We start from the raw sequence: 13,090 nt of genomic DNA on the forward strand, positions 1-13,090 counted from the left end.
TCCAAGAGGACTTAGGGTCTCCAGGTCACTCCTGGATTTGTCCCCAGAGGACCGAAAGCTGTTTGTGGGGATGCTGGGGAAGCAGCAGGGTGAGGAGGACGTCAGGCGCCTGTTCCAGCCATTTGGCCATATCGAGGAGTGCACCGTCTTGCGGAGCCCTGATGGCACCAGTAAAGGTGACTTGAGCTGACCCTGGGATTTCCTGCCTCATTCTGGGCCGCATGACCCTTTGACCCCTATGGCCTGAGCCACCCAATCCTTCTATTCTGCCCCAGGCTGTGCCTTTGTGAAGTTCGGGAGTCAGGGGGAAGCTCAGGCAGCTATCCAGAGTCTGCATGGCAGCCGGACCATGGCGGTGAGGGCGGGCACCCGGGGCCCAGGGTGAGGCCAGTGGGGTGGGGACGGGCTTCTCCCCACGTGCGATCGGTGCCCCAGCAAAGGGCCTGATGGGCAAAGCGCTTGGCCTAGGGCCAGGGCTGGGGTCTGGACTGGTCACGGCGGCCTCCCCTGCCCTACCCAGGGCGCCTCGTCCAGCCTCGTGGTCAAACTGGCGGACACCGACCGGGAGCGCGCGCTGCGGCGGATGCAGCAGATGGCCGGCCAGCTGGGCGCCTTCCACCCGGCCCCGCTGCCGCTGGGGGCGTGCGGAGCCTACACCACCGCGGTAGGTGCCTGGACGCAGGGGACAGGGGCGCATGCGGGCCTGTGGGCCCCGCCCGAGGTCGGGAGCCGGGGCAGCTGCCCGCTGCTGGGTCCTACACACCCGCCCTTCTTCCCTCCCAAAGATCCTGCAGCACCAGGCGGCCCTGCTGGCGGCGGCACAGGGCCCAGGCCTAGGCCCGGTGGCCGCAGTGGCGGCCCAGATGCAGCACGTGGCGGCCTTCAGCCTGGTAGCCGCGCCTCTGTTGCCCGCCACAGGTACTGCGCTCAGGGGCGGGGCTGGCGGCTGGGACCCCGCCGCGCAGGGCTGCGGCCTGACTCTCCGACTTCCTCCGCCTCCAGCAGCCAGCTCCCCGCCGGGCGGGGGCCCCGGCTCGCTTCCGGGTCTACCAGCGCCCATCGGGGTCAATGGATTCGGCCCCCTGACTCCCCAGACCAACGGACAGCCGGGCTCTGACACTCTCTACAATAACGGGCTCTCCCCTTACCCAGGTGGGCCCTCCGCTCCGCCCCGATCTCCCCGAAATGGAGTGGGGAGCGGGGGGATGGGGGGGAGGCGGCAACCGCCTTGGGAAGGGATTCCTCTTTCCCTGCCGCGTCTCACAACGTCGCTCCACCTCCCTGCCCGCCCGCCTTCACCGTGGGCCTCGCGCCCCTCTCTCCCCAGCCCAGAGCCCCGGCGTGGCTGACCCCCTGCAACAGGCCTACGCTGGGATGCACCACTACGCAGGTCTCACTTGGCGCTACGCGGCCTGGGGGGTTTGAAGGGCCCCAGAAAGGAATAGGGAGATTTGGGGGGGCGAGGGTGTTTAGGCTCTCTTCTGAGGAGTCGACCCTCCCATCCCCCCACCCCTGGGCCCAGAATGACCTAAGGGGTGAGGGTTACTTGGACTGGGCCGAATTGGTCAAAGGTGGCCAGGCAGATGGGGCCGTGCTTGGGGGATGGCTTTTGGGGGGTCACTGCCCACTCCCACCTCTGTCTCCAGCAGCCTACCCGTCGGCCTATGCCCCAGTGAGCACAGCTTTTCCCCAGCAGTCTTCAGCCCTGCCCCAGCAGCAAAGAGAAGGTGAGAGACAGGGGGCTGGAGATCAGGGCCTGGTGGGGCTCAACTCAGGGTCCCTCCCCTGAACCAGCCTGCTGCTGTTCCTGCAGGCCCGGAAGGCTGTAACCTCTTCATCTATCACCTGCCTCAGGAGTTTGGTGATGCAGAACTCATACAGACATTCCTGCCCTTTGGAGCTGTTGTCTCTGCCAAAGTCTTTGTGGACCGAGCCACCAACCAGAGCAAATGTTTCGGTGAGCTGAGTCCCATCCATGGGCCTCTCCCACTCCTAACTTTGAGATTTACGGCAGACCCTAAGCTTGTCCGTCCATAAGTCAATGGCTCTCAGAGACTGAGGGTATGGTGCAATGCAGGCTCACAGGCCCAGCCCTAGAACAAGTCTATTTCAGGTTCACCTGGGAAAGTCAGGTGTCTGGAAGATGTTCAGCCAGGTCAGGCTTAAGATCCTAGCAGGGCAGGAAGAATATAGATCTGAGGCCAGAGATCCCCTCTAACCCCAGCTGCAGTTTAGAGGACCAGAATGACAGCTGTAGAGGGAGGGAATCAACCCCTGCCAGGGAAAGACAGGGAAACACCCCAACTAGCACACTCCCCACCCCCAACACACTCTCAGAATTGCCTCTGTCCTTCCAAGAATGACACTTTAGGACACTTAGGCTGTCTGCCTATGTAAGTATGAGTGTGTGTTTGTGTGTGCGTGTGCACGTACAAACAATGGAGGTTGGAGGGGTATATGTTTGTAACTGGCCTGAGAAGACAGGGACGGAAGAGGCTGGTCAGAGAGAAGGGAGGCCCTGCCAGGCAGAGTTCCCAGCTGACCTCTCTGCCCGCACCCCCTAGGGTTTGTTAGCTTTGACAATCCAACCAGTGCCCAGACAGCTATCCAAGCCATGAATGGCTTTCAAATTGGCATGAAGAGGCTCAAGGTCCAGCTAAAGAGGCCCAAGGATGCCAATCGGCCTTACTGATCTTCTCTCACTGACCAGCCACAGAAAGGTAAGTCCATGGGGGACCCCAGGCAGATGGGGCTGGAGGGATGGAGGCCCCATCAGCTTCGATGTTCCTTTTGAGATGTTAGGAGCACCCACCTCTGAAAAAGTCTGGGAGAGAAGAGCCAGAAGTTAAGGAGGAATCCTCAGTTGGAGACTTCGTGTTTCTCCTTCGGTCCTAGAATGGAGAGAAATTAGACTACGTCCTGCCCCCACAGTCTGGGAGAGACAGTCACGGCAAGATCTAACCAGTTAGTTCTCCTCCAGAGATAGCCACAGCGGACCGTGGGAGTAGAAGAGCTGTGGGCACGGGGGGACAAGGGGGTGGAGGATGAGGCTAGAAAAGTTGTGAAGTCTCATGAGTTTGGGCTTTATCCTGAAGATGGTAGGGAACCATCGGGGAGTGTAAGCAAAGAGGGGAGAAGATTGCAGGGGCTGGGCCGATGGCAGGGAACCTGGAGATGAGACAAGCAAATAAACTAAAGAAGCAGGATCTGCAGGGCCTGGTGGGTGATTGGGAGAGAGACGACGAGCTCCCTTAGGTTTCTGGCAGGGCCAGCTGCCTGCACCTTCTAGAGATCTGCTGTCTCTGGAGGTCCATGTGGCCCGGCTTCACTGGCACTACCCCAAGGAGCCTTTGGAGGAGGGTGTGGGGCTGGAGTCACCTTCCCAAGAGACCCCGAGGTCACTTCAGTGGACCAGGCTGCTGCCTTGCCCCTGCGGCGGCTCTGCTCCTCAGGAAGAGGGGTCCAGCCACTCACCTGAGAGGTCACTGCTGGGGCAAGCCGCTCTTCCTGTCTTGCCCTCCAGAGTGACTTTTGCTTTTTTACATTTTCTCTTTCCTCTCTCCTTATCAACAAATACCCAACACCAGAAACTGAAGAGTGAGAAGAAAGGAAAAGAAAAGCACAGAAATGCTTGAGCAGCCCTTCCCGAAGGAGACGAGCCACAGACTGAGGTGGATCGGACCCCAGGCCGGCGTCTGGGGCTCAGGCCACATTATGGATTGTTTTCATCAAGTGGGTTGTCCTGTGCCTGTGGCATAGAGCGCAGGCTGGCAAGGCAGCTGGGGCTGGCTGAGGACTGACTGTCTAGGGGAACCAGCAGAGGGCCTTGGGGGTGCCAAGGGCTTCTCCACAAGGGAAGCCCAGATTTCCTTCTTTCAAAATCCTATCATTCCTTAGAGTTTAGGGACCAAAGGACTATTGCTTTTTTAAGAATATAAATATATCTATATAAATTAAAAGAAAGAAACAGAAAACAAAAACAAAAGGGAAAAAAACCCACAAGAGAAACAGAAAGACAGTATAGAGTCTCATACAAGCTGCCTTTAATAACCCTAGGAGACAGGGTGAGGGAGACCCGTAAAAGCCCCAGACTAGGCAGAGGGAGGCTGTGGAAAGTGTTCTGTGTCTCATTCCCTCTTAAATTGTCCCCCCTTCCTGCCTTTTTTAAATAATTAAGGACTTAAGGTCTAGGCTCCCATGCAGGCCACAAAGAGAGGTATGGAAGCAGGGAACCCACAATCCCCAAACTCAGAGAACATCCCTGAAGCCAGGAGGAGCTCCGGCCTGCCCTGGCCTTTGCCATCCTGAGGGGCCCACTAGCCAGCAGGAGTGTCCTTCGTGACAGCCTTTCCCGTGGAACCACTGCTTCCCCAGACAGGAAGAAAGAGGGAGTTTTAACCACCCCAGCCTTTCCCTTCCCCATCCGGATAGACAGAGGCCCTGCCTTTGGCTGAGCCGAGACATCTCCTGTTTCCCCTCACCTTGAGCCAGCCCCAGCGTCCCCTTGCTCCAGGCCACCTTCTGTCTCCAAGTCTATGTTTGCCCACCTGTAAAGTAGATTCAGGATATACGTAGAGGGCTGTGACAACAGACTCGGAAGGTTTGCTACTGTATATACTGCCATTGAGAAGGGGATCATTTTCAATATGTAGAAGCTTCAGAATTTAGAGGTCCCTCTTTACCCAGGACCCAGGAGGGAAGTAGATGTTTTGCCAAAATACTTCTTCATTCCTTTAAAAAGTACATCTTTCCTATGCAAGAGTGTCTCACATGTGCTTATCCAAGGTGCTTCTAGATGGTGAGCAGTGTTCAGCTTAGAAGTGGTGTGTGCTCTGTCTGTCTGTCTTTGTCTATCTGTTGTATTCAGTGGGTGCCATATAAAGCTGATCAATGGTGGTGCTTCCTGCCTGCTTCTGTGAGATGGGCAAAAGATTCAGCTTAGAACACCATGACTCACCTTGCCTTGGTCAGCCTGTCCTGGGCCTGCAGGGCCTTGCACATATTTTTCCTAGGAGGCGAATTTCCCCTCCACCTCATAGACATGGATCAAAGTAGTATGGGACCCCAGCTGCGTGGAGGGCACTCTGATCCCCAGATGTCACTGAGGCTGGAGGCCTCTGATCTGCTATCACATCAGACAGTAAATGAAAGGATGGGGGTGGGGTTGGAGGGCTCCTCCTTCATAACAGTTTCTAAGAAAACTTGTTCCCACCTGTTCCTTTGTCTTTGACTCATTTTTGGAGGGAATGGGATGAAAAATAGATATGGTAATGACATTACCAGGTAAGGTGTAATGTATATCAACAAAATATTTCCAATCGAGAGAGGAAACAGGGTTGAGGGCATCATCGCACCAGCACAACACTGACATGTAGACTGATCACTCTAGACACAGGTGGACGTGTGGAGCACACCTTCAAACAGATATTCACATGGTGGCAGAGAGGCCCTTCACCGCTAGGTGCTAAGCACTGTGCTAGGAGCTAGGGCTCAGGCACGTTATACGTGCTCAAAGTTAGTGGGAAAGACAGACCAATTAGGTAGTCATGATGGAAGGCCACATGGGGTCTATGATCACAAGCAGAAGAGTATCTAATTCAGACTTGATTGGGAAGGGAGGTCGGAGAAAGATTTCGTAAAGGAGTTGAAAGAGAGAAGGGTCTTGAAGGGTGCACTGGGACTTTGAACAAAGCCGTTTGGACAGCTGCACCATATTGATAAGTTATCTTTATCACCAAGAAATAATAATGATTACTGTGTATTCAGTGCCAGTTATGTGGGAGACAGTGGGCACGAGACAAGACCCTTTTCCCATTCCTATCTCTACCCTGAACCTTAACTCATTACCAAGTCATATCAAGACATTTGAACCAAAATAGCACTTCAAGTATTTTGCTTCATGCTTAGGGACTGACAGACTGTGTGTCAATGCTGCAGAGGGTAGCAGGGTCTAGAACAAGGGTTGGCAAACTGTGGCCTGTGGGCAAATCTGGCCTGCAACCTGTTTTTGTATGGCCTACAAACTAAGAATGGTTTTACATTTTTTAAAGGGTTGTAAAAATAAAGAAACAATGAGTATGAGACAAAGACCATATGTGCTCCCCCAAAACTAAAATATTTATCTGGTCCTTTAGACAAAAAGTTTGCTGACCCCTATAAGATCATGCAAGACTTGTATAATATCCAATGAGTTTGAACAACATGGTGTTTGTGTCTCTATTGTGTGTGTATGTATTAGTCTGGACTCTCTCAGTTGCAAGTATCTAAACCCCAACTCAAACATGTAATCCGGTAGGAAATTAACTGGCTTACACAACTGATAAACCAAAGGATGGGTAAAAACAAAAACAACAAAGGATGGGTCTGCCCTCATGCATGGCTGGATCTAGGGGTTCAGTTGATGATGTCTCCCTTCTCGGCTCGGATTCTTTCTATATGTTGGCATCACTAGCTCTAATGTCCTAGAGAGGACTTTGGCCACAATGGACATGTGTCTACCTCTAGGGTGGAAGAGTAGGCCACCATAATTGACAACCTCACCAGCACTGTGTGAAGGGGAGAATGGGTCCCCAAAGGAAGGGATGATGGGTAGATAAACAATACACATCTACTGTATCCCACCCCTTTATTGCTCAGCAGCTACCTGTATTTTTCTTGCCCAACATACAATTTCAAAAATGTGCCTGCCCAACAATGAAATGATCCTAAACCCAACAAAAATGGGAGACAAAACAGAATCGTGTCCAATTGCTTTATGGAACTCTCAGTGCAGGGTCCGTTTGTGATGTGCAATTCTTGAGCAGGCCTAGATGTAACTTATGATTTTACAGTCTATGGCTAAAAGATCGATTTAGCTATCCCTGCATAGCCAATATGAAATGGGAGAGGAAAATTAGATAAGTTTTTTTTTGTGTTTTTTTTTTTTAAAGAAAGAAACCTTCCATTTGGAATAGGGAAGAAGAAAGAACAATGGTCACTAATCTACAGCATATAGTACATCTTTCTGGGCAGTGGAACAAGTTTCTTGGTTAACAAAACTAATTGCTCTTAGTCCTTTCCACTGGGAAGTATCTTCTTTGATCCATAGTCCTTTAAGGAAATTCCCCGGAGGATGCTTCCTCTGGAACTGAAGCATTCCTCTTCCCTTTGGACATGGTTTCAGACCTAAATATTGCCTTACAGATTATGCATTCCCAGATACCTATATGCCAGGGATGAGGATTCTCTGGTGATACAACTCCTTTCAAACCAGTCGATTTGATTCCTGTGCCCTCTGTGACCTAGTAACCATCATCAAGAATCTTGCTGAGTCCTTGTCCTTGAAACTGGATCAGGCCCTTATGGTTTCTGTTTCTTAGCAAGGGGTCACACTTTGCCTATTTCCCTCCCCTTCAGCTTCATGGCTTCCACAGTGGTCTGTCTACAGTGATAAGTCAATCTTAATCTGCTCAGTGCCCCCCTCCCAAAACATTATCTATTCAACACTGGGCTGGCTCATGCTCCAGTGGCCCTGACCAGATAGTCAAAATTCCTGAGTGGTACTGGCGCTTACACCTCAGCCCCAAGGAGATGCTTAGGACAGGAGGGAGGCAGCCAGACAAGCACTCATTTTGGCCAACCTGCAGCTTGCTCTATTCCCCACCCCCTGGCCATGGTCCATTATTACACTGAGGCCACATCACCAGAGCATCCCAAAGAGGAGTCTGTCCATGGACACTGAATTTACTGGCCCTCTAAGAACTGTTATCAGTTGGGGACTGTGGGCAGGCTTGAGCCTTCAGCAGGGCCTCTGGAATTTCCTTCTCCCTGGGTGTCTTAGACATAGGAAGAAAAGACCTCTAGTCTCAGATGGGATGAATGACCTCGACACTGGAAGCAGCTCTGGAACTGCTATGTCCTCTGACCAGAACTGGAGTCTCACCTCTGCCTCAGGGGAGCATAACACGCATAGAATACCCCTCCCCCGCCCCACCAAAGAAGGTGCTAAGGACAAGGAGATCACAGGATCTCTCTTGATCATTTCCAGCTTCAGTTGCGATCTTTGGGTGTCCACTGTTCTGACCACACCTGTCTGCACTGTGACACAGCCGAATCCAGCAGGGACTCAGTGGCTGTTTTTGGCCTCTGGGCATCCCCTTACGGCCAGTACATGTATACAATGATGCCACACAACCTTATGTTTTTGGGAGAACCAGTGAAGGAAGAAACCTCCTAGGCTCAGGGAGTTCAGAGCCAACGCAGTCTAAGTAGCTGCCCTTCTAGGCTCAGCCATGTAGGGTCCACAAAGAGGGGACCAGATCTGTGCCAAGTGCAAACTTGGAAAGGGTGGAGAGCCACCCTTTCTCTCCCTAGCCCCAGTTTTACACACTGCTATCCGTGTTCACCCTCCAGCAGCCTGGGCTGATCGGAGCCTTTGACTGCCCGGCCATCTGTAGAGGAGACTTTGAACTTCCAGGTTCTGGCCTCCTGCCTTCGAGATGCTTAAGAGCAGAGACCCAGAAGGCAGAGCAGTCTGCAAGCCTTGGGTCTGACTTTTCCCAAGAGAAGTATTAGATGCCCAGGAGAAAATGCAGTGAAGCATGAAGACAGACTGTGAAATGAGCCTTAGCGTCCCCTATGGAGTAGGCTAGAAATGGCCCGACCTCCCTTTCCCCATCCCCCCCACCTTGGCCCTGGGCTCCTGGTAAGAAGCCAGCAGTCTGGGCTAGATTCTCTGCATCTGAGCAGGAAATCTGCTGTGTCCACAGGACCTTCTTGCTATCTCATTAATGTTGGGATGGGGGCTTTGATTGTGACTGACTCCACGTCTTAACCAAAGTACTCTAGAAACAGGCTCTGAGGCAAGGGTTATGGTGCTCACACTGTTTGGGGAGACAGAAGCCCAGGATGATGAGAGGGGAGGAGGGACACGAGTCAGGAAAGAGGGGGAGCAATGCAAGACAATGCATTACTGTGTTGGTGATGTCCTCACATGAGCCACAAGGACAGAATAGGTCACGTGACAGTGTTGTTTGCTAAGCACATGGTGTTTGCAAGGAGAAACCACCTTGGAACAGTTCACCAAGAGGAGAATTGAGAGGAAGTTTATCCATCTGTTCCCCCCTCATTTCCAAGGGGCATCCCCTAGAGAGCTACCTCCACTTCTGAGTTGCATCATTTATCCCAAGGTGGCTGCTTGGGAAGTCAGATCCCATGGCCTGCCATGTGGCATTTCTACCACGGATGCAGAAGTGGAGGGGCTATTTGGCATAGGTGGGGATTTGAGTTCAAGAAGGCACACGAGGTTTGTGACCAATATATCCTACATTTTCCGTAGGCACCAGAATCCCCAGAACTGTCTGAATTCTAAATGAAATAAATATATATATATTTTTGGGGGGGGGCGCCTGGGTGGCTCAGTCATTAAGCATCTGCCTTCGGCTCAGGGCTTGATCCCAGAGTCCTAGGATCGAGCCCCGCATCAGGCTCCCTGCTCCGCTGGGAGCCTGTGTCTTCCTCTCCCACTCCCCTTGCTTGTGTTCCTTTCTCGCTGACGGTCTCTCTCTCTGTCAAATAAATAAACAAAATCTAAAAAAAAAAAAAAAAGTAAAAGCAGCAGCAGCTAGGAGAATCCAGCTTTAATATACATACATATATATATATATATATATATATATATATATATACACATTAATATATATATATTAATTTGGGAGAAAAAAAAAGATGCATTCAGGTGTGGCGTGGAGGATCAGACTTTTTCTCTGGAATTTCTCAGGCCGTAAACTCCAGTATCTCCTGTTGGATGTCCCATGTCTATGCTTTTGTTTTCACTCACTTAAGCTTGAGGCAGAAGGTCTGGCTTTTATAATCGCTAAGACACGTGATAACCTTGGCAGCCTGGCTTGCTGGCCACAGGCAGAAAAGCCAACTCTGAACCAAACTGGGTATAATTCTGGTTCTGCCAGCATGGACGCGAGTGGAACTGCAGACCTTAATGAAAATCTGAAGAGGCCAGCACAATTCAACATTCAGACATTTTTCCAGTGTGTCCCCAAGATCTCCATCTAGGATGGATGCATGGCCCAAATCTCAAGATACAATAGGGGACCATTTAGCCAGCTGATTTGATATCACATAACAGGGATTTCCAACTCCCCAGCCAAGGACTGTCAGATCCCCACTGCCCCCATTTCACTTTGGTTCCACCATTCTAGAGTCTGCACACCCCATTCCATTTTTGTATTAGAACGGATTGGGTGACAGGTGATAGAAACCAACACAAACCAGCTTAAGCAAGAAGGAATTGAGAGGTGTAGTGGTATTATTGACTTTAGGCAGGGCTGAATTCAAGGGTTCAAATAAATGTCACTCCATCTCTCAGAGCTCTGCTTCTCTTTGTGCCTTGGTCCCATTCTCTTTCCTGCCACAGACACACTTTCTCCCTGTGGCAGAGACAGCCGGATACCAGCAGCTTCAATCTCATATGCTCCTAGCACCATGGCCTCAAAAGCAAGAGAGCTTTGAGGAGAAAACTGATTGGCTCTACTAAGGTCACGAACTCATGCCTGAACTAATCACTTTGGGCAGGGTGATGGAGTCCCCTGCCTGGCCCAAAGGGTCATGTATCCATCTCTGTGGGGTGAAAGGGGGAGGTGGCATCGTGACTCTCAGCCCCATCGAGGACTTATGGAGTGTAAAGACATGTCCTGCAGGGTCTGTAAGAATGTGTCATTTGACTTGGCTGGAGTTTAGGATGCAGATGAAGGAGTAGTGAGAGTCAGATGGGAGCCAGGTCCATAGAAAGGGTATCAGTTTCATCATGGGGGCAGGAAGGAGCCATTTTAGGGCTTTAATAGAGGAGTGACCTGATCAGATTTGTGTTTTAAAAAGATTCTGCTGGACAGCTAAGTGGAGAATAGACCAGAGGAGTAGATACTGGGATAGAGGGTCTAGTTAGGAGAACAGTGCAATGGTTCTGGTGAGGAAGAGTAGGAATATAAAGGAGAGACTGATTTAAGATGTATTCAGAGGTAAAATGTAAGATGTTTACAAGATACAATTGGTTTTGTTTAGATGAGGGTGGGAGAAGTCCAAGCTGCTTCTCTCGCAGACTGAACAAGTCATAGATGCTATTTACGAAGTAGGAACACGGAAGAGATGCAGACGAGAAGATGTGTTTGCCTACGAGACGTACAAATGGAGTTGTCTAAAAGGCAGCGTATCCAAAAGACAACTTGAAGTTCGAGAAGGAAAGGAGGGAGATATACATTTAAGAGTCCTAGTCACCTGCAGTCAGGGTGCCACACAGGATGATTTAAACAGAAAAGCCATTTGCTGAAGGGCACTGGGTGGGTCACAGTATTGCCAAGCAGGACATGCAAATTTGGGAAATGAGTGGGAACAATGGGAGGGCAGTCCACCAGAGCACAAGCCAAAGTCAGATGTCAGAACCAGACAGTGAGGATACTGTGGATTTCATCATCAGTGGGTGCCTGATGTCCCCGCCACCAGTACCCTAGCACTACAGCCCCCCAAGCACGGGGGAGAGCTGACCCTGCTCTGACCGCTGCCAGGATGAATTCTCCACGGTTCTATTTCTCTGAATCAGTTACTCCAGAATCTACATTTCTGGAGGCTACTTGGCCAGGCCTAGGTCACATGCCTCTGTCTTAGCTGCCGACCTTTTCAATGTCTGTCATGGAATGTAGGCTCTGCTTATCTCCAAGACTTGTAAGAAGGAAGGGGAATCAGATTCTGAGAGGCCCCAAATTACCAAGGTCTGCTTTGGGTCGGTGCTGTGGAGGTCACTGGGAAGGGTGAGAAGATGAGGAATAGTGTGGACTAAACTGTTTTCTCATTTTGGGGGAAGATTTTTATTTATTTTTATTTTTATTTTTTTAAAGATTTTATTTATTCGACAGGGATAGAGACAGCCAGCGAGAGAGGGAACACAAGCAGGGGGAGTGGGAGAGGAAGAAGCAGGCTCATAGTGGAGGAGCCTGATGTGGGGCTCGACCCCATAACGCCGGGATCACGCCCTGAGCCGAAGGCAGACGCTTAACCGCTGTGCCACCCAGGCGCCCCGGAAGATTTTTATTTTTAAGTAATCTCTACACCCAATGTGGGGCTCGAACTCATAACCCCGAGATCAAGAGTCACATGCTCTACTGCCTGAGCCAGTCAGGTGCCCTGTTTTCTCATTTAAATAGTGAATGACACAAAAGGAGTCCATGAAGGATACTGTGGAGTGTAGTGAGTGTAGGAAGAAACCGGAATTGTGTAGCCCATAAGAGCTAAGAGAAAAAAGGGGTACAGGGTCAGGGTGATCAACAAGCTAAATGACATCAAGTGGTCAAATAAGTTAAGCCTGAACATTTCCAGTGGATTAAGTCATTTGCAACTTCAGTGAAAGTATTTTCAGTAGAGATTTTGGGAAGAGGTCACTAGATCTAAGCACTAGATTTGGAGCACCTGGGTGGCTCAGTCGTTCAAGAGTCTGCCTTCGGTTCAGGTCATGATCCCAGGGTCCTGGGACCCAGCCCTGGGCTCCCTGTTCAGCGGGAAGCCTGCTTCTCCCTCTCCCGCTCCCCCTGCTTGGGTTCCCTCTCTTGCTGTCTCTCTCTCTGTCAAATAAATAAATAAAATCTTTTAAAAAGATAGATTTAAGCAACTGATTGAAAGAGTACATTGGAGGTGAGGAAGTGGAGACGGAGAGTCACACTACTCCCTAGAAGCTTGTTGAGGGCAAGAAAAAATGTGCAACAGTCAATAGCGTGCGGGATTAAAATTGGATTTTTTTTTTTTAGGTTGGGCCAGTTGATCAAGTTTATGTGCTGAGATAAAAAGGTAGGGGAGAGGGAAAAGTTGAATATCCGTGAAGGAGAGGCATAAGTGAAAGAGCAAAGTTCCTGAAGAGATAGAAGGGAATGAAATCCACATCACAGTGAAAGAACTAACCATGGATTTGAAGGGAGACCTCTCTTCTGAGAAAGAAAGGGTGGGAGAGATTCAGATGCTTGGAGGGGACTGGAAACTAAGGCAGTTTCTTCCCTCTTGCCTTCATTTTTTCTGGGAAGCAGAATAGGGGATGGTGGCAGAAGCTGCCATG

At 50.7% G+C, this 13,090-nt stretch overlaps 1 protein-coding gene across 1 annotated transcript in view; it reads left to right on the plus strand.

Moving 5' to 3' along the window:
- CELF6 (CUGBP Elav-like family member 6) overlaps positions 1-5,215 on the plus strand; it is a 31,407-nt gene extending 26,192 nt beyond the window's left edge. The window contains 2 exon segments of the mRNA XM_040643025.1: positions 2,565-2,720; positions 3,588-5,215. Coding sequence (XP_040498959.1) covers positions 2,565-2,692 — 128 coding nt within the window. The 3' untranslated portion in view covers positions 2,693-2,720; positions 3,588-5,215.
- The last annotated feature ends 7,875 nt before the right edge of the window (positions 5,216-13,090 follow it).

The sequence above is a fragment of the Ursus maritimus genome, unplaced genomic scaffold (assembly GCF_017311325.1).
Source record: "Ursus maritimus isolate PB19 unplaced genomic scaffold, ASM1731132v1 scaffold_27, whole genome shotgun sequence".
Lineage (NCBI taxonomy): Eukaryota > Metazoa > Chordata > Mammalia > Carnivora > Ursidae > Ursus > Ursus maritimus.